The sequence below is a fragment of the Symphodus melops genome (genome assembly GCF_947650265.1).
Source record: "Symphodus melops genome assembly, chromosome: 17".
In the NCBI taxonomy this organism is placed as follows: Eukaryota; Metazoa; Chordata; class Actinopteri; order Labriformes; family Labridae; genus Symphodus; species Symphodus melops.
The window spans coordinates 6,111,469-6,130,499 of NC_136707.1; the positions used below are offsets into that span (position 1 = coordinate 6,111,469).

The following is a 19,031-nucleotide window of genomic DNA, read 5'->3' on the forward strand; positions in this document are numbered from 1 at the left end:
AGAATCTTAACAGAGTGTCCCTATTAGACAGGAGTGACTGCTCTAAATGACTGAAGTCTGATTAACACAACCTCTATGAATTAAGCGCAATACAAAATATTATTGGACGACTTTTGACAACTCGCCGACACGGACTAGCTGCAGAAATATTCATGCAGCTGAACCTTCATTACAAACCTGTCTGGGATCTGATCTTTGAAAGAAATCTTACTGGACTACCTCGACAAGTAAACAAATATGCAGGGAATGTGTGTCTCCGATTTGTCTTTGGCTTTAAAAAGAGATAGTCCAAACAAGCGTTTATGAATGTGTTTCATCCAGCGGTGTTTTTACTAGTCTGAATGGGTACAATGTCTGTTTTGTATTTATGTTTCCTTACCTCCACTGTTTACTCTTTGTTTATTGTATGCACCATCAGACCGAGGCAAATTCCTTCCTGATTTAAAAGGTACTTTGGTAATAAATCTGAATCTGATGACTGAAAAATAATGACCTCTTGGTTTGCTAGCAATGTGAAATGAATGTGCATCACTGTCAAGTTCAAAAAACACATTCAAACGTTTTGATCACACTGAGCAACATCCACCTCTTCACCAAGCCCTGATAGGAGACTTTGCTTTGTTTGTTTTTTTGTTTGTTCGAAGCAACCACCCTGACTAGATATCCCATTTTTAAGCATCATCTAACTTTAGGAAAATAAATTCCTGGAAGAAGAAGAGAGAGGGGTATGCATTTAGGGAAAACTATCACTTTGGCCGTTTTTGGCTGGTCCTGCTGGCGACCCATTTTCTACTGTTCTGCACATCTGACAGCAGGAGAACACCCCCTCCTCCCAACATATGGCGCTTCTGACATGCACACCAAACCAGGTTTTTGTTCCCTTAATGATAATTGTTTGACAAAGGAGCATATGGTCGAATAAAAAAACATGTTATTAGTCTCTAAGGCAGCTTTTGTACCAAGTCCTTTCAAAACAAAATCTTTTTTTCTTTTTGACAAAGACATCACATTACAACAACAGGGTCTTAAATCCAGCAGAATAGTGACGTAAATCATTCATCAGAGCAGGGTGTCAATCTGTGCTGTCACTTTGGACTGGAATTACAGTCAGGCAGCCCACTGAAGGAGGCAGGAAATGAAACTGACCATATACTTACTTAAGCCCTTTCACCATATGCCAGGCCTATAATGACAGACTGGTGCAAATGTGGTGCCCGAGATGGATAAAATGTGGTTTTAGCAGAGCCACAGAACAGTGTGTAAACTGTCCCGCAAAACAAACGCAGACAAGAAAAGTGTGTTTTTTTCCCCCCACCTGGGGAAGTTTCAATCCAATGCTGGTTTACGCAGAGGTTTAATCCATTCACTCACTCATTTGGTATGACTCAGCTGAATATTTCAGCAGCTGCAGGTGCATTCATTAACTGCTGTGGGTCTTTTATAACGTCATTAGTTCACATTTAAAGGACCTTTGAGCGACAGTATGCTTCTTAATTTTGCTTTGTTGAGTGTCCCAGTTATTCTTTACTACTGTAAACATGTTGTGCTGGGTTTAAACTTGGATAAACTCACATCTTGGATTTGAAAAACTTGTGTATGCTAACCATCTATCTTAAATAGGTCTGCACTATAATACTCAGGCATGAAAAGATCTGATTTCTTCATCGTCCTTTAATGTGAGGATGAGTAGCTGTAAGCTGACACTGTAACACAGCCTGGTGTCCATGACCAGTCTTCTAAGGTTTCTTTAAATGGCAAAATCCTCACATAAGATTCAAGAATAATAATACTAAAACGAGGCTCAAAAATAGGATACTAATGCAAATGTGAACATACTCAATCCAGCCTTTAATCATAATCCTAATTTAGACAAGAGCCTACTCAACAAGCTTAACATGGATTTCCTTGACTCTAAATGCTCCAGTCTTTAACTGGTTAACACACTTTAAAGTCCCTATTTTAGATAACTTTGACATTTATATAACACTTTGCAGGCTGGAGTCTGCTATATTACATTTTATCTAGAAACAACAACAAGAACAACGAAAACCACAACACGACCATTGTGCAAAAAACAAAGAGAACAAAAACAGAAACCACACATCAACAGATCAGACAATTATATTTAAATGTGGTTGCTATGGAGACATATGTGACATATATATGTATATATTATATATGACATAATAACAAGCCCCCCACAGAATAGTAATTATTTACTTGTAAAGCTTAAATTATTAAAAATCACGTCGTCGGTTGACATTAATTAGCCAGTAAGCTAGCCAACCAAAAAAAACGTGAAAACAAGCGGAGCACTGCTAGCATTTTGAAGACCACGACGGCGACCCTCCTCTAACAAAACCTCCCCCCCTAATCATTCATTTACATCCTTATTATTTCATACCAATGCTTACATCACAAAAAATAAGCTCGTAAGTTAGCTAAAGCCAAAACGAGTGGACAGACATCATTAGATCATGTAAAAAAAAGAAAAAAAGAAGCAGAGAGGAGAGGGAGGCTGCAGACACACACACGGTGCAAAAACACACAGGAGAAAAAACACACACTCACCATCTGCGCTTCTTCTCTGCAACACACCGGCAGATAATATGTAGTCTGTTCACTCTGTGGCTGGAGGTTTATATCTACGCTCTCATTTACTCTCCCTTAGGATGCTTTGTTGTAGACGCTGGTCCCGGTGCCGGTGAGTATCTACCCTCCGCTTCGCTTCACGTCTCGGTTTTTTTTAACAGAAGGTTTTTCTCTCTCTCTCTCTGGCAGGATGTCGCACGCTATTGGTTCTCATCTGCTACTGATGCATTCACGGGTTGTCGTACAAACCACAACTGCAAGTGGAACAAGGATGTCACTGTCGAGCCTTGACATTATGCACGGGTAAAGCTTTTGGAAAGACTAAATGATCTTATAGACTGTATTTTCTTCTTCTTTTTTCTTTATTTATGAGTTTGTTTATAAGGCCTACTTGTTTGGACGACTTTCCTCTCCATAACTTGTAGTCTGACATTAGTACCTAAATGGATCATACCTCTTTTGTTTTATTTCTTGTGATTCTAGGCTTGCGAAACCTCTCTTGAAGTTACATTATTTAGACTATAATTGTTGGATTAATGCAGATATTGTATCTCCCCCGTGTACCTGTGTTTTTAACTGACATCAAGGCAGACATGATACAAATACTGTGGTAAGCGCAGGCTGCCCTTCAGTACTAAAGCTTGAGTTGGAACAATGACTCGTTTAACTACTTCTTTAGGTTCATGTTTGCTTCAGGTGAAGTTTGAGGAGTATGTTTTAAAGTAAAAAGAAATATGACACCAAGCCATACTAAAAACTACATGTCTTGAAGAGGCCAATAGATGTATAAATTTCAAAGAAAGTAGATAGAAAGGTGCGTGCCATACAAGTCTTTTTAATCAAAACTTCACATTTTCCTTTTGTGTGAATGAACACTTGAAATTCCTCTCGTAAAATCAAATGTATCTTTTTCAAAAACATTTCAAAAGCATAGAGACTAAATGCCATGGAAAGGCACTTCACTAAAACTCGAATACAAGACAAAGAAAGCTCTACATGTGTTTTTATAAGTACGTTTGACTGTCACAGAGCGTCTTCAAAAATAAACAGTTCCTAGAGTTAGGTTTGTCATTTAACAAAATGCAAACACACAAACACAGTTGACAAAAATCCCAAAATAAAGCAACCAGTTTGCAAGCACAAAGGCATGTTTGGAGTTGAGTGAGAGGAAAAAAACAACAACCATCACAACCTAACAGGAGGATTCATTACAGCTCTATTGCTTGACCCTACTGACTTACAATAAAAACAGTCTCGATGGAATATGTACAGTGGCTGTCTCTGAGTTGCTTGTGTTTATATGCCTGACACACTGTCTAGCTCTGAACAAATGATGATGTTCTAACTAACCTGACAGGAGCGCCAGTACACATCTATTTCAAGTCCTGTGCTTGTGTCAGCCCTTGATATGCTTTGTTGTCTGCTCACAAAAGAGCTCATTCACTAACTCATCATGAAGCAGTTGGTTGCACATTAAATTCGATTGATGTTTCGATTTATTTCTTTAGTTGTCCCACCTGCTCTTTCTACGTTTTGGCGGTTCAGGTACGGCAAAGCTGTCATCTCCTCCTCTGTCCCTTCCCTCCCCACTCCCCCTGTCTCCCCCGTCCCTCTCACTCCTCCGATCTTCTCTTTCCCTCTTGCTGCCGTCTCCATTTCGACTATCGCTGTGGCGGCCGCTGCCGTAGCGGTCACGGTCACTATAGCTGTCCCGATCTCTGTCTCCGTGTCGATCACGGTCACCGTAGCGGTCTTCTCCACTGTGTCTGTCGCTCCTGTCGCCGTGGCGGTGGTAGTTGTCACGGCCCCGGTCCTCGCTGTGTCTGTCCCGTAAGCTTTCTCTTTGTGAGGGAGGAGCAGGTGGGGGGAAGCTTGGCTGCAAACTCGTTTGACCGGTGGGCACAGAGCTCAGGGAGCCGGCGCTGGTGAAGCCAGACATAGACATCGGGACACCTTGGGGTCTTTCTGAACCGTTGGCAGCCTCTGTGGGAACAGAACTCAGGCTGCCAGCACTGGTCCAGCCTGATGAGCTGCTGGACTTGGTGCTGAGCTTTGGAGGACCACTGGATGCAGCCACAAAGTGGCTCTTATACTGTGCCTAGACAAGAGGAGACGAGTATAGAGATTAGTTTCCCTGAGGACACAACAAGGAAAAGCTTACCTTAAAATTCAAATGAAGGCTTTTACTTCCTTGTGGCAAAAAATTAAGTCCGGGGGGGGGGGGGGGGGGTCACTTTAAGGCAAAACAACTGTGTAAAAAAATAACGATTTAGTTTACTACCTGAAAGGCTTGTTTCATCGCAGACATACGATCTCCCATTGCACCTGTGGTCGTTTTGGTGAAGCCTTCATAATTGCTCGTGGAAGACAACATGCTGCTGCCGCTGCCACGTTCCTACAAAGATAACACAGGGTTTCTCACCACATGTCTCCTCGTTCTTTAAGAGGGTCAAAGGACATTTTACCTATTTAAAAGTGAACATACTGTAGTCATGTGTAAAACAGAGTACAGACTCACAGAAATTTCTGCCCCCAAGCCCGGTCTTTCTCTATAACCCAGGCCTCCACCACCAATATTCAACTTCTTTCCTTTACCACTCTTGAATCGGGATTTCCTGAACCAGGGATTCTGGGTAAAGAGAACAAAGTCAATACCATTCACTCCGATGAAAATATACACAATGTTCTTTCTGTATTATTATTTTTTTTATACTTCCTCATCTAACCTGCATAGCCAAGTCCATCAGTTCTTTGGAAACACCTTGATTCGCTCCCTCTAGATTCCTCACAAGGTCACCGGCGAATGATGTGTCTTTGCTGGTGAGGAGAGTGTAAGCAAGACCCTTCTCTCCGGCGCGACCAGTTCGACCAATCCTGTGTGTGTGCGTGTCGATGTCACGTGCCACGTCATAGTTCACCACTGTGCGAATGGATGGGATGTCGAGACCACGAGCTGGGGAGGAAACAAAAACAGTTAATTTCCATTTATAGGTCAATATAATGCTGTTACTTACTTTGTCAAGCAGAATACTACATTTTGGGAGACAAATAAGAAACACGTAAAAAAAACCTTTACCACCACCTTATCTTCTTGTACTCACCAGCAACATCAGTGGCCACCAGGACAGGCAAATTCTTTTTCTTGAAGTCACTGATGACCTTGTTCCTCTCACTCTGGTCCATGTCTCCATGCAGGAGGCCCAGACTGTAGCCCTCCTGGGTCAAGTTAGTAGCCAGCTCCTCACAGTTTGCCTTTTTGGTGACGAAGATCAGGACTGAGCCGGAGGACGTGAACTCCACCAGTCGCTTGGTCAGCCAGCCCCATTTGTCCGACCCCACAGGCAGCAGCTCCACAACCTGGGTCACATCCTCATTGGCCTGGTGACAGAAAGAGCAATATAAACATGGGATCTCCATAGTAAAGCTTTTCTTATTTTTGTTAAACAGCAGCTCTAATTAATGTATCTTTTTTTTTTTTTATTACAAAGATTGTGGGATGCTGCTTACCTCTCCAATGTCTCCCTGCACCACACGAATCGGATCTATCAAGATGTCTCTGGCCAGCCTCTCTATCTTCTTTCGGAAAGTAGCACTGAACAGAAGAGCTGTGGAAGAAATGACAACGCCAGTTATAAATACACTACGAAGCCTTGCTGCTTATGGTACTAAAGCATTTATCTTAATACTTCCACTTACTCTGTCTGTCTGGGCGAACATGGCTGGCAATGGATCGAACCTGATATTCTGAAAGAGAAAACGTAATAAGCAGATGAACAACAAAACAGGGTACTTTTTTATTTTTGTTAGCAACATGGCGAATTCCAACCCACCGAAACCCATATCAAACATGCGATCTGCCTCATCAAACACCAGGTATGTCACTCTCTGCAGGGAAGTGGCCTTTTTTTTCACATGGTCAATCAGACGACCCTGTGCAAACACAGACAAATAGTACATTTAGCATTGATTGCAGCAAAGGAGTATGGGTTAATTGTCAGTACAGAAATGAAGTTATTGGTCTTTTCTCTTACCGGAGTGCACACTACAATCTCTGCTCCCTCTTGAAGAGCTTTGGCCTGCTCCCACATGCTGCCTCCTCCATACACAGCCACAGAACGCAGTGAGTAAGCTTTACCGAAACGCTTACATTCTGCATGGATCTGGAAAACATTACAAATGACAAGTTGCATCAACACGCAAACGTGTGAAACAATACATGTAAACTCAACCCTGCTTCAAATATTCTCTCAACATTCAAAAGTCTGACTCAGTCCCTTCCCCTCGCTTACCTGCTGACAAAGCTCTCTAGTGGGACACACAATGATGGCTATGGGCCCGTCTCCCGCCTCCAGTTCTTTTTGGTCCATGATGTGAACCAACATGGGCCAGATAAAAGCTGCCGTTTTGCCACTGCCAGTTTTTGCGATACCAATCATGTCCCTTCCAGATAGAGCAATGGGCACACCCTAAAATCCAAATGACGAACAACACAATTTCAAATCTGCTGTTTTTATTCATTTAAAACTGTTTTTAATTCTATCCTGTTGCAACCTTCTAAACAAACACGCACTATACCTGACACTGAATCGGTGTGGGCTGAGTGTACTCAGACTTGCGGATTTGGTGCATTAGCTGCTCATCAAAGCTGAAGTGGGCAAAACTCGTAGAAGGTTTTGGAGGGGCAGCACCGGATACCTGAGACAGACCAAAAGAGAATAATCAATTAGATAACTAGAACAAGTATAAAATAACAAAAGTAAATCAGCATTGGCATATGGATCATTTAAACATGACACATTTATTCACTGGTGTTAAAAAAATCCAAACTTACCCTCAAGTTCAGTTTCTGCCTTAACTCCAACACTTGTGTTGCTGTCAAGCTGCTGAGCTCTTCATGCTCATTGTAGAAGTTTTTCTCAAAGGGTGGGTAATCGATCTACAGATTAAAAAAAAAAAAATAATAACAACAATTTGATCCAACATTCAGGCAACACCCTTTAACCATCTGTTATCATTGTAAACTGTACCTCAGAGTGGTCGATGGGAGGAAGTGGCAAGATGATTTTCTTGGTGGCAGAAGCGATTGGGTTCCCATCACTGTCATAGTCAATGTTTTCGTCCTCTTCCTCTTGGGTCAGCCCAGCTGTGGGATTCTCTGCCATGTAGCGGAAGTAGGCTTCCTGCAGAGAGCAAAGCCTTATATGTTAAAAAACTGAGCTGGTTTGCTTCTAAGTGCAGCATCCAGGCACCAGTAACTGAAAAATATCCATGGAGACATTCATTTTACAACAAAAGGATGAACTATTTTTTTTTCCAATCAACGATTCCTTCACTGGCTGACATAGATAAATGATTAAACATGCTTTTCTAATCTGCAGACAAACAATACCATGATAAAGATGCTTAATTCAACCTGCATGGTCAGATAGAAGAGAAGGAAATGCCTTTATCAGATTAGAGACAGAGAAATGTATTGAATGTTTGTTTCCGAAGACCTCTCTGATCAACCATGTAGTGGATGAAGAACTTTGGAGGGCTCACTCACTTGTTCATCTTCCTCTTCAATGTCATCACGAATACCCCTGAAATGACAAGCGGAGAAAAAAAAAACTTCCCTGCGGCTCGTTCATACACCCAAGACAGCCCACATCCCACTTTGACTAGAACACCTTGCTTACCTGGTGATAACTATTAAGCTAGCAAAGACATTGTTTCATGTCCAATGCTTTTGCCGGTAAATCAAGAAACATTACAATAACATCTGCATTAATCTTAACTGCTCAGTTTCTAAAAGTCATAGAATTGTACAGGCGTAACATACAAATTAACATTATGATTGTCCCAAATAAGTGGGCTTTTACTTTCCCTAAATTGTGGGAGATTCTTTTTTTCCCCCCTTATAATCAAATTTTGATTTAGGTGCCTCAATAAGGACCTTAGAAGTGTGTCAAAAATCAAGCATGTGAAATAATGTGAGCATAGTGAAGTCTTACTTGGCTGACTTTTTCTCCTTTTCCTTTTCCTCTAGTTTCCTCATGTCTTTAGCCGCCTGGCTCTGCAGGAGGAAAACGTGTTAGACAAAACAAAGCAGATTAAACTTTGGAAGCATATATACTGGTCTAGCTTACCTCCACCTCTGCCATGAAGGCATCAAGAGGATCATCCTCACTATCTGAGCCACCACCAGCCTGCATCTGCTGCCGGGTGGGTGAGTTCTCAGCAGGGATATACGGCAGGTCCACGTTGCTGCTGGACTCCTCTTCATCATCTTCAAAGTATCTTGTAGAAAAAAAAGACTTGTAAGATGTAAGTCACAATATATACTGATACATTACTCAGGGTTTCAAAAGGGTTTATAGACTGTATGTATGTGTTTACTTACGCATTTTCCTCATCAAAATTAGCTCTTTTTGTCCCTATTTTGTAGAAGGACGGGAGCTGCTGGTTCTTTCCATAGGCCCCACCTGATCCTGTTGCTCCTAATGTAGTTTGAGATTTCTGAGCAGAGTGAGGTTCCTCTTTTTTCCCTGCAAGGGAAAATCCTCCAAATCCAAAACCACGCTTCACTCCCGGGCCACCTTTGTTCCAGTTCATGGCTGTGCAGTAAAAACAGGAGTGAAAGCCTTTATAAGTCTCTATCTACTTTTTAAACATGGTGTTATTTATTTAATATACTCCCACTAGAATATGACTTAATCAGAACTTGTTTAACCATGGAACAGCAATTTAATAATTCGTACCACTTGTAAGGAGTGAACCACAGTTCACAATAACAGTCTAACTGAGCGAACCAATGACTAGCCATTAGGGAAAACATATCAAAGAGTAGTATTAACTTCAATTCAGTTTGTTTATAAGGTCATATGCTGTTTATGTGCTTTTATTTTTTTTTAAAGACGTCGCTAAGTTTAGCTTTCGTTTAGTTTGTCCACCACAGTTAAACTTCACAGAGCAGCAGAGACAAGCGTAAGGTCTCCAAACAAAGCCATGAAGGTACATGTTTATTTCTGTGGCTGTGTGATTTTTACATACGACGAGTGCACCAATAAATACTCACAGTGAATTATGAATGAACGTTTGCGGTGGAAAGATCAATAACACATTGATCCGATATGATTTAGATTGGTTAAATTGAGTTTCTGAGGACGATAATGTCAAGAGTTTAATAATTAGACAGGCTTAGTGTCAATATACTGTTTGTAAGCGACATACCAAAAGCAGTACACAACTCTGTGTCAACTTCATGCAGAAAAAGTGTTACTTTTGTATTAAAATAATTAAAAAGCATGTAACAACATCATATAATCTGTTATCTATGTATTTACTGTTAGCGTTAGCACAAGGCCGCAGGACGAACTGAGGGAGGTGTAACCCTGCGGACGATCATTCACCTTACGGATTACTCAGAGTGACCTGTGCTACCCCGTTTGTTTTACAGCAACGTTTTCTTCGTTGACAAAATTAATCCGTTATATCTAAACAGTAAATTCAAAGGTGGCCTTTACCTGTTTCCGATTCAAGCGAAAGCTCCGATGTTTTCAGATGAAGAGATGCCTACGTCATATGTGTGCGCGAACTGCATCAAGGCTGTCGTCGTCATTGCGCGACATACCGTTCAGTTCAGCCAGGGAATGGTATTATTTTTTATCTATTTATTTTTCGTCCATTTCGACTATATTTTTTCCAACCTTTGACTTTACACCCGAGCAGAAAGGAACATTTAGTTCCAAGTTGGTTTTAAAGAGGACAGAATTATTCTCCACCTTTTCAAACAGTTTTTTCTTCTCTCATTATTATAATCATCATCATCATTATTATTATTGTTGTTGTAATTATTATTTTTGTTTGTGTTGTTATTTCTTCACATGCTCGAAATGAAACAATAAAACTAAGATTAAACTAAACTAGAGGTTAAAAAAAATCTGAGAGGTAAGAAAATATTAAAAATCCTTTATATCCTCCTATAATGTTATAATATATGTATATATTATTTTTGAATCTAGCAGGATTGCTAGAAAGTTTAGTTTTCACTTAAAAAAAAAATCTTATTCGTTTTAATGTGTTTTTTTTGTTCATTAAGTCACGTCAAGTATGTTGAACATTATTATAATTGTACCAGGGCTGTGTTCGAAATCCCTCCCTATTCACTATATAGTGAGTAGGGAATGAGTGAGTGATTTCGGACACAGCCCCAGACTTAATGATAAATAAAGATTAAAAATATATAGATATAATCATAGACATAATATACGTATATCAGTGTTGGATATAATAATAAAAAACGTATAGATCACTTCCTGTACGCCAGGGAACTTCCGGTACGCCAGGGTCTTTTGTACGTAAGGGGCGTGGTCTCTGGGGATGCAGCTGGATACTACTCTCCTGAAACGCGCAGTGGACAAATGCCAAAAACAACCGCGGGAGGGGATGGCTAGCTAAATAAGTTCCGCTGACATACAAGAAACAGGATTTCTGTTACAAACATCACAAAAGTAAGACTTTTATTCTTTAAATAATGAAAATATTGTAGCTGAAATAAGTCAAGGTAGCTTCTTTAGCTAACCGTTGCTAGCCTGCGTCTTATACTATAAGCAAACCATTAGCAAAAAAAGAGCTCTGCTTGTTACTGATATGTTGTGACTTAGTATGTTTTGATTAAATAAATTCGTCTTCTATCTCTGTCTATGCGTTATTATCGCCATTATCCAGGTGTGTGTGTAAACGATTATATTGTATTAACTGAGGTCATTTTAGTAAACACGCAGATTTTGTTAGCTTTGTTTTAACCAAAACGCCTAAAGTTAAGCAGTATGAACTCAAACTATGGTCCTTTTCTTACATTCTTTAAGCTTTAACCAGAGTTACCACACTGCTGCGTATCTGCTCAAGGATGGGGTGAAATGCTAAAGTTTACACAAAAATAACAGCGTCTGCCTGGTAATCTAGCATACCCCCTCTCTATTTTAAATAATATACAAGCCTCTACCACATAGTGAGCATTAGGAATAGAGTAGGCTACACTGGACTGACTTGTCATTAGGTTAAACTAAATCTGAGTTTGTAAGTATGACTTAGTCTACCACTGTTCACTGAAAGTGAGTGATGGTCTGGTGCCATACCTTACATGGTTTTAGTTTGAACATTTTTTGTGTCGATTCTCGAGACATGCAAAAACATTCTGATAATAAAATAAATTAAAACCCAACAATCATCACTCTATAAAGGAATTACAAGTGACTTTTGTCCCCTTGCAGGTAACGGCCAATCAGAGACTGAACTTCTCCCTCAGCCAGTTCTCACTTTCACCACAGACAGTCCTTGGATGAGATTTCAGTATTTCACATGTAACACTCTCAAAAGGATCCATGTCTTTTCTTGTAAGTGTTTGCACAGTACCTCCTCACTTCTGATTTAAAAATTGGCCTTTGGTCCTGAAGCATGCCTTAATCTCTCAATGGAAAACTGTACTATCACAACATTTACGCTACCATCACACAGTAATGAAAGAGAAAGTTCCCCAGCTCAAAAAACCCATTTTAGAAAATTGACATTGAATTGTTACAATATTTGATTAAAAAAGATATGTGCTTCCTTAACCATCTTATGCAGCTGCCTTATACGTCTATTTCTATGGAACATGTCCTTACTCTTTCTCGCATTTTCTCTCTTCTCTCCCTGCCTGTCATTAACCCTCTGTGACTGTCAGCGTTGGGTAACTGAGAAATTGAGTGTGGAGAGCCTGCGGGATTTGGAGTTATTTGGAGGTGAGGTTTTAAGACATCTACTGTAAGTTGGGTACTTGCTTTGCTCTGCTTCTCTGATGTCATCTTTGAATTCCAATGGTGAAAGTTTTCTATCTATTCAGCCAGTCGTGCCCTGTCTTTGACATTACTGCAACATTCTCCCTGTCAGCTACGATAACTTATCTGAGGATGGCTTGAGTGCAGTCCCCCTTTTTATTAATGTCTCACGTTAGCTGGTCCCATTAAAAAAAAGTCTGTGCCCTTTTGTTTAATGCTGCTTGTGAATGTGTCTTCCGTGTGTGTATAATAGTTGCACAGTTTATTTTGGCTATTAAATTTAATTTGCTTTTGTACCTGAATTTGACCTTACCTTATTATTATTAATGAACTAGTTTGCCACATCTGCTTATTGACACCTCAGTTATAGATTAAACAAAGTACATATCTTAATGCTGTGCAGACTATAATAAGATCATAGTTATTCTGAGTCAGCGTTTGCTAGTTTTTAATCTTTACTTTTGCACGCAATTATAATTTGACCTCTTTATTGCAAAAAAAAAAAAGTTTCACCATCAGAATTTTACAAGTGGTTAATTAGAGGCGAGGACTCTCACACATTTCAAAATTCATGTTTTTCTGTTCTGCTTCTGAAATGTGTATGTATTATTTTTTGTCACAGTACAAAATCTGAGCTCATAAATAAACAAGTAAAAGTGTTTTGGTGATTTTTAGGGAAAAGAGTTGCCTTTAATATGTTTTTTTTGTTTATCAGGCCAAGTAATTTCATAACTAATCTACACATCTAGACTCTGTATGAAACCCTCGCAATGAACTGAATGTACTCGTTTGCAAAGTCAGTCCATTAGTACTTAGCAGATGTACTCTTCTTTGATATGAATAGAAGTTTGATTCAAATCCTAGATGATCGATAGAAGAGTACTGTAGAGTGAAATGGACATTTTTGGGACTATAGATATGATATATTATTACGTCCTGTTCCTGGCTGTCTATCGGAGGCTTGTTTATCTTCTCCGGTTTCTTGTTTTACCACATGAATAATCAGGTTTAAAAGTGACACTTTATTGAAGCTTTTGTCCTTTATGGAGACTGACAGGGTTCATCATCCCCTTCATGTTTTCTTTCTTTGCAAGCTTTGCCTCGCTTTCATTTCTCCTGCTGGCAGATCATTGCTCAATACTGCACGCTGGTTCAAGTTGGTCTTCTATGTTTGGGCTGTTCTTTGTTGCCATTGCCATTGATAGTATCTGAGAAAATATGTAATCAAGTGAATAATATTCCCATAAATGATTGTGACTAAAGCCTGCTGCAGACAGCCCTCTACCAGATGCTTCCCCTGCTCTAAACACAGATCCTTCTCCTGTTTGTGTGTGTGTACATGTCTTTTATGTCATTGATGTGGTTTTTCTACCCTAGAGCAAGCTCAGGGACTCTCTCACAGGAAAGTAAGTGTGGTACTCCTGTCACTGCATTCTCACTCCCCCATGTGGCTTTTGCACATCTGCGTGCATGCATGAGTATGTGCGCACAGAGAAATATAATGTAGAGAATCTTCCCCCCCCTCAAGGCTTACGCACATGCGTGTTTGCATGAGTTTGTAGTTCACGGAATACGCAGTACATGCTCAACATCTCACCTCACACACCTGGGCTTCTGTTTTCGAGGAAGAGGAAAGGTACTGTCGGGTTAAGCGCCAAGGTTTTTTTTAATTTTTTTTTAAAAGCTGGTTGGAACAGTTGTGTCTGAGTCCTCGGTGTGCTGTGAACATGCTGTGCTCCAGATTTTTGTGTCTTTGAGTCCCCTCACTAAGAGTCTAATTTTGTGAGCGTTTGACACTGCTCGTCTGTGCTGACAGCCCGTTTGTTGAGTTGGTGGTGAATTGATACTGTTGTCACACTTGCAGTCCCACACTGACGTCAGCCACTTTGTGTACCTGCAGGATGTAGATCGAAGGTTCCAAATGTTCGGCTTTAGCAAAGCATGGCAACACCATCTTAAATCCGATCACGATGGTAGTTACTGCCCCCCTATAAGCTTAACAATGACGGATGCTACCTTAACATAAGGGCGCCATAGCATGTTTGACTCCTCCATTAAGGAACAATTAATGTACATGTATTATTGAACTTTACATCTAGAGAAAGGTCCACCTCTGAATCAACTCTTCAGGATATTTTCCAACTTCTGTTTGTCACTTCTGGCCCGTCGGGTAACATGATGCTCAATGAAGTGCACTATTCGAATTGGGAATTTACATCTTCAATCTTCTCACCACAGAAACAAACAATCCAAATGCTCATACAGCTTGCTCTCATTGGCCCTTGCAGCTTGCTACCGCAATCTGTCCATTTCCATATTTGTAGATGGCGATATAGTAATGGTATTCAGGAGTCCTCATTGCCAAGTGCACAAGCATTTTTCCACACGTGTTTGTTACTCACAAGTTCAAATGAACTGCAATTCAACTAAACGCTTGTTCTGTATTTTACATTAAATTCTATATCTGATAGATATTCAGTTTAAAGAGGTTAGAGTCAGAAGTTCATCTATGGGTAATCATAGAATGTTGTTCATGAACACTTTTATATTGCAATTATTTTGGGCCAATAAAAGAACACATTAGTTAATATGAGGTCAAACTATAGAGTGGGGAAGTCTTTTGTAATTGTTATTAATTCACTCTTAACAACACATATTTATCAGATGAATGTGTGAGTGCCAGTATGTGTTACTCAGGTCTTCCAGTTCAGGTTTTTATCTGGCTCTAGTCCCCAGAAATCCTGCTAACATACCTGATGACACAGTTCACTCTGTCCTCATGTGGACTTTTAACACTTCTCACATCTAACTCAACTCTCTGGTAAAGTAGTACGCTCAAACAAGTGAAGTCAGTGTAACATAACCGCTTCATTTTCTTCTGCTTCTCTCTCCCCCACCTCCAGGCCCATGAGGATAGTCAGGAGAGTCTGACCTCCCTCCCTCACCGGGACACCATGGGCAGCTTCCTCCCTGACAGCAGCTCCTACGAGGTCCTCACTGTTATCGGTACGTAAAAGGCAACGTCGCCCCTGAACTCTTTAAGGACACAATTTGTCTTTGTCGGCAGAAAACAAGCTGTCTCTGCTAAATTAGAATCCAAAAGATGCAACACAAATCTTGAACACAGATTAGATTAATCTCAACATGTTTGAATCTTGTACTTGGTTCTTTTTACATTCGCTAAATAGAACAATGCTAATGCACTATGCACTGGTTTGTGTTGTATGACACAGACATGGGATGATGACGTGTGTTTACCAAAGACATGAAAACAGTATCTGAGTGAAGTCTGTGTTTCAGGAAGAGGTCTGGATGATTTGCTGACAGTGAACCTCGCCCGGTACCGACCCACAGGCGCCCATGTGGCCATCCGACGGATTGACATGGAGTCATGCACGAACGACATGGTCACTTACCTGCAGGTCTGCCTCAGACACATGAACACATCACCCAGCTCCCCTGTGGACTATGCTTCCCCTTCTCACATCTCACTTCCTCTCAGCAAATACTTATGTAACCTTCTATCTGTGTTCTGACTGCCCCTACTCCTTATTCTCTGAATCATCTCTATTCTTCTTTTTCTGTGTCCCTGCCAGAGTGAACTACATGTGTCAAAGCTGTTTCATCACTCCAGTATTCTTCCTTACAAGAGTGTTTTCATAGCTGAGAATGAGCTGTGGGTCATCACTCCCTTCATGGCTTACGGTAATACATACAAATAATTTTACCAATTTTAAATATATGAACGGTATCTTCGTATTTCAACAACACTGTAGCTTGTTCTGATAAATGACAGCTCCTCGTCATCTCATCTGTTTTTGCTGGTCTTACAGGGTCAGCCAGAGATCTGATCTGCACACATTTCACTGATGGTATGGCGGAGCTGACCATTGCATACATTTTACTTGGTATGCTCAAAGCTCTGGAATACATTCACCACATGGGATATGTGCACAGGTACATCTGTTTTTATGTTTTAAAGAACAACGTCACACTGATTTATGTGACCGACTCTTGGCCTTAACTCTGAGTTTAATACATTTACAGTATTATTGAACCAGTCTTACAATTCTTGTAATTACAATTGAATGGGACATTTGCTGTTTGTAACTGCCTTTGATCATGTGTAGGAGTGTGAAGGCCAGCCATGTGCTGATCTCAGCAGACGGACAGGTCTGCATGTCAGGTCTACGGAGCATCTTCAGCCTGATCCGTCACGGCCAGAGGGCCAGAGTTGTCCACGATTTCCCCCAGTACAGCGTCAAGGTGCTGCCCTGGCTCAGTCCTGAGGTGCTGCAGCAGGTACGACACTGCGTTCCTCAAAAATCGACCTTAATAATCCCGTCTTTTCCAATCTGATTTTGGAAATGTCATTTGGATGGTAACCCTTCTCCATGCTTGATTAAGTTGCAAACATAAAATGAAATTTAGAAGACATGATGAGTTGAAATTTAATACATCGATTTTGTTTGTTTCTTTTTCAGAACCTGCATGGTTATGATTCTCGGTCGGACATCTACAGCCTGGGAATCACTGCCTGTGAACTGGCCAATGGACATGTTCCCTTTAAAGACATGCCAGCTACACAGGTCACAGCTTCACATCTAATTCTCTTTGCATAACTAGTTATAAAGTGACCTGATAATTGTTGTATAATGAAACTTGTTTGGCTTGCAAATCTGTAATTTTAGTAAAGACCTGATCATGTAAATTGACCGTTACAGGTAAAGGAGTTTTTTTTTCTTCCTGAAATCAAAGGGTATGAAACCCAGTCCAGAATATCATTTTAATTGCTCCATTGTATTTCTCCTTCACAGATGCTGCTGGAGAAGCTAAATGGGACGGTGCCTTGCTTGCTGGATACCACCACGATTCCACCAGAGGAGCTGTCGCTAAAGCCGTCTCGCTCCGGGGCAGATTCGGGGATCTGCGAGGGCCCTGGTGCTGGAGGAGTTCGTCAGTCCAACGGGGAGCCCTCCACCTCCTCGTCAGGGCACCCCTACAACCGCACATTCTCCCCACACTTCCACGCTTTTGTCGAGCTGTGTCTACAGCGAGACCCTGAAAAGAGGTTGGCCTTTAATCTTTGGTTAAGGACATGCTGTGACATGTTACAGGGTATTAACTGATTTCTATTTATTTTAATTCAGACCGTCTGCCAGCACTCTCATAGGCCATCCCTTCTTCAAACAGGTGTGTAAGGCTTGTTCTGACATTATCACTCGTAAAAATGACTTTTAGCTGTGCTGTCTTGGTATTTGTTGTTTCAATCATTTAAAATCATTGAGATATTGAGATATACTGTTTTTGCAAAGTTTGAAAAGGACTTTGAAGAGTTCTATAGAGATGAAGTTTCATTGTGTTGCAAGACACGTTCCGGAACTATATGTTCATAATAATTATGTAAAAATAATAATAGTAAATTCCCCCTTAAATTTTAACTTGCCCCAATTTAATCCTGGTGACTTAACAAAGAGAAGTAAAACAAATGTTTGTTCTCTTCAGTGGAAATGCTGAATGAATTTAGGGCTAATAAAATGTTTATTTTGTTAGGTATGATGGGAATACATGTGAAGATTACAATTCAAACTTGTTTTCCTCTAACTCTCCCTCTCAGATAAAGCGCCGGTCCTCAGAAGCTTTGCCTGAGCTGTTACGGCCTGTGACGCCCATCACGAGCTACGAGACGTCCCAGATGCAGGCCTCTCCCTCTGGACTGGCCAGCCTGGAGTCGGGTCTCAGTCATCTGGAAGTGGACGACTGGGACTTCTGACAGCAGCCGACTTGGCGTGGAGTCACTCGTAGGATTCTAATAGGGAAACTCCCAGAGCGTACAGGAGAAGATTTTTTTTTTTTTTTTTGTAATGGTCCACTTGTAAATAATTCAAATATAAAACTCAGAACAGTTGCTGTTCTCAGAGGTTAAAAGCCAGCAGCCGTTTTGCCTCGCTTTGATGTCTCTCGCACGCTTTTGTCCTTAAGATACGTACAGACTCTTGCACTGCACTGATGGCCTCTCTCTCTCCCTTCCACACACACACAGATGTTTACAGATTGTACTTACACATTTACTAGCCCTCTGGAGCCAAAACGCTACAGGACTTGTCTATACCTCATGCTGTGTTCGAGGTCTTAGAGTATGGTCTGTGGGTCTTGGTGTAGTCTGAACCTAAAGATCCCCATGGAACGCATTAGTGGGAAGCTGCTATTTAATATTCAGAGGGGACACTACCTCCTGTTTGAACATGGCTGCTTGATGTGGAACATGCACTCGGTGAGACCATAACGGTGCAAACCGGTCCGCACAGCCTACTCAGTTGGCTCTCTCTGCACCAAATGGATTCTGACTTCTTTTTTCCCCCCCTGAGAGTGAATTAAACAGCATGTATATACATTTCTTAGCTCTCTGCATTACTTTTGTTACTCAGAGATTTGACAAAACATCGATTTAGTTATCCTTGAAGCCTAGAAGTGTATTCCCTTGAACTTGCTCTGGGTGTGATGTTGCTCATGTGAATGTTACATTGGTGCTTGTTTTGTCTGCTTTACATTTGAAAGTGAGGGCAAAGCAAAGTGTTGCAAATGTCAAATTGACCTCTAAAAATAAACCATGTTCACTTTATTGATTTAACTTGAAGA

The 19,031-nt window shown here is 40.8% G+C and overlaps 3 protein-coding genes across 6 annotated transcripts in view; 1 reads left to right on the plus strand and 2 right to left on the minus strand.

The window, feature by feature from the left end:
- Window positions 1-19,031, minus strand: part of limd2 (LIM domain containing 2) — a 57,955-nt gene that overhangs the window by 8,952 nt on the left and 29,972 nt on the right. The window contains exon 2 of the mRNA XM_079366702.1: window positions 2,572-2,637. Coding sequence (XP_079222828.1) covers window positions 2,572-2,574 — 3 coding nt within the window. The 5' untranslated portion in view covers window positions 2,575-2,637. The remainder of the gene's footprint in view (window positions 1-2,571; window positions 2,638-19,031) is intronic.
- On the minus strand, window positions 3,412-10,206 carry ddx42 (DEAD (Asp-Glu-Ala-Asp) box helicase 42). The gene is made up of 18 exons (XM_079365335.1): window positions 10,098-10,206; window positions 8,975-9,188; window positions 8,721-8,871; window positions 8,586-8,647; window positions 8,138-8,174; window positions 7,620-7,772; window positions 7,424-7,528; window positions 7,168-7,287; window positions 6,882-7,058; window positions 6,624-6,752; window positions 6,423-6,522; window positions 6,289-6,336; window positions 6,100-6,197; window positions 5,694-5,970; window positions 5,319-5,545; window positions 5,111-5,221; window positions 4,874-4,987; window positions 3,412-4,690 (listed from the first exon to the last, which is right to left on the minus strand). The coding sequence occupies exons 2-18, from the start codon at window positions 9,184-9,186 to the stop codon at window positions 4,097-4,099; spliced, it is 2,715 nt and encodes a 904-aa protein (XP_079221461.1). The 5' UTR covers window positions 9,187-9,188; window positions 10,098-10,206; the 3' UTR covers window positions 3,412-4,096.
- strada (STE20 related adaptor alpha) lies at window positions 10,910-19,023 on the plus strand. Of its 4 annotated transcripts, XM_079365479.1 has the most exons (13): window positions 10,910-11,084; window positions 11,847-11,969; window positions 12,299-12,356; window positions 13,770-13,798; window positions 15,296-15,398; window positions 15,693-15,814; window positions 15,989-16,097; window positions 16,226-16,349; window positions 16,523-16,694; window positions 16,877-16,981; window positions 17,210-17,463; window positions 17,543-17,585; window positions 18,010-19,023. In XM_079365479.1, exons 2-13 carry the CDS (start codon window positions 11,958-11,960, stop codon window positions 18,163-18,165), a joined length of 1,287 nt encoding a protein of 428 aa, XP_079221605.1. In that variant the 5' UTR covers window positions 10,910-11,084; window positions 11,847-11,957; the 3' UTR covers window positions 18,166-19,023. The 4 variants fall into 4 exon arrangements, with proteins under 4 accessions (XP_079221605.1, XP_079221604.1, XP_079221602.1 ...); XM_079365476.1 differs by lacking the exons at window positions 12,299-12,356; window positions 13,770-13,798 and having other exon boundaries at window positions 10,911-11,084; XM_079365477.1 differs by lacking the exons at window positions 10,910-11,084; window positions 13,770-13,798 and having other exon boundaries at window positions 11,850-11,969.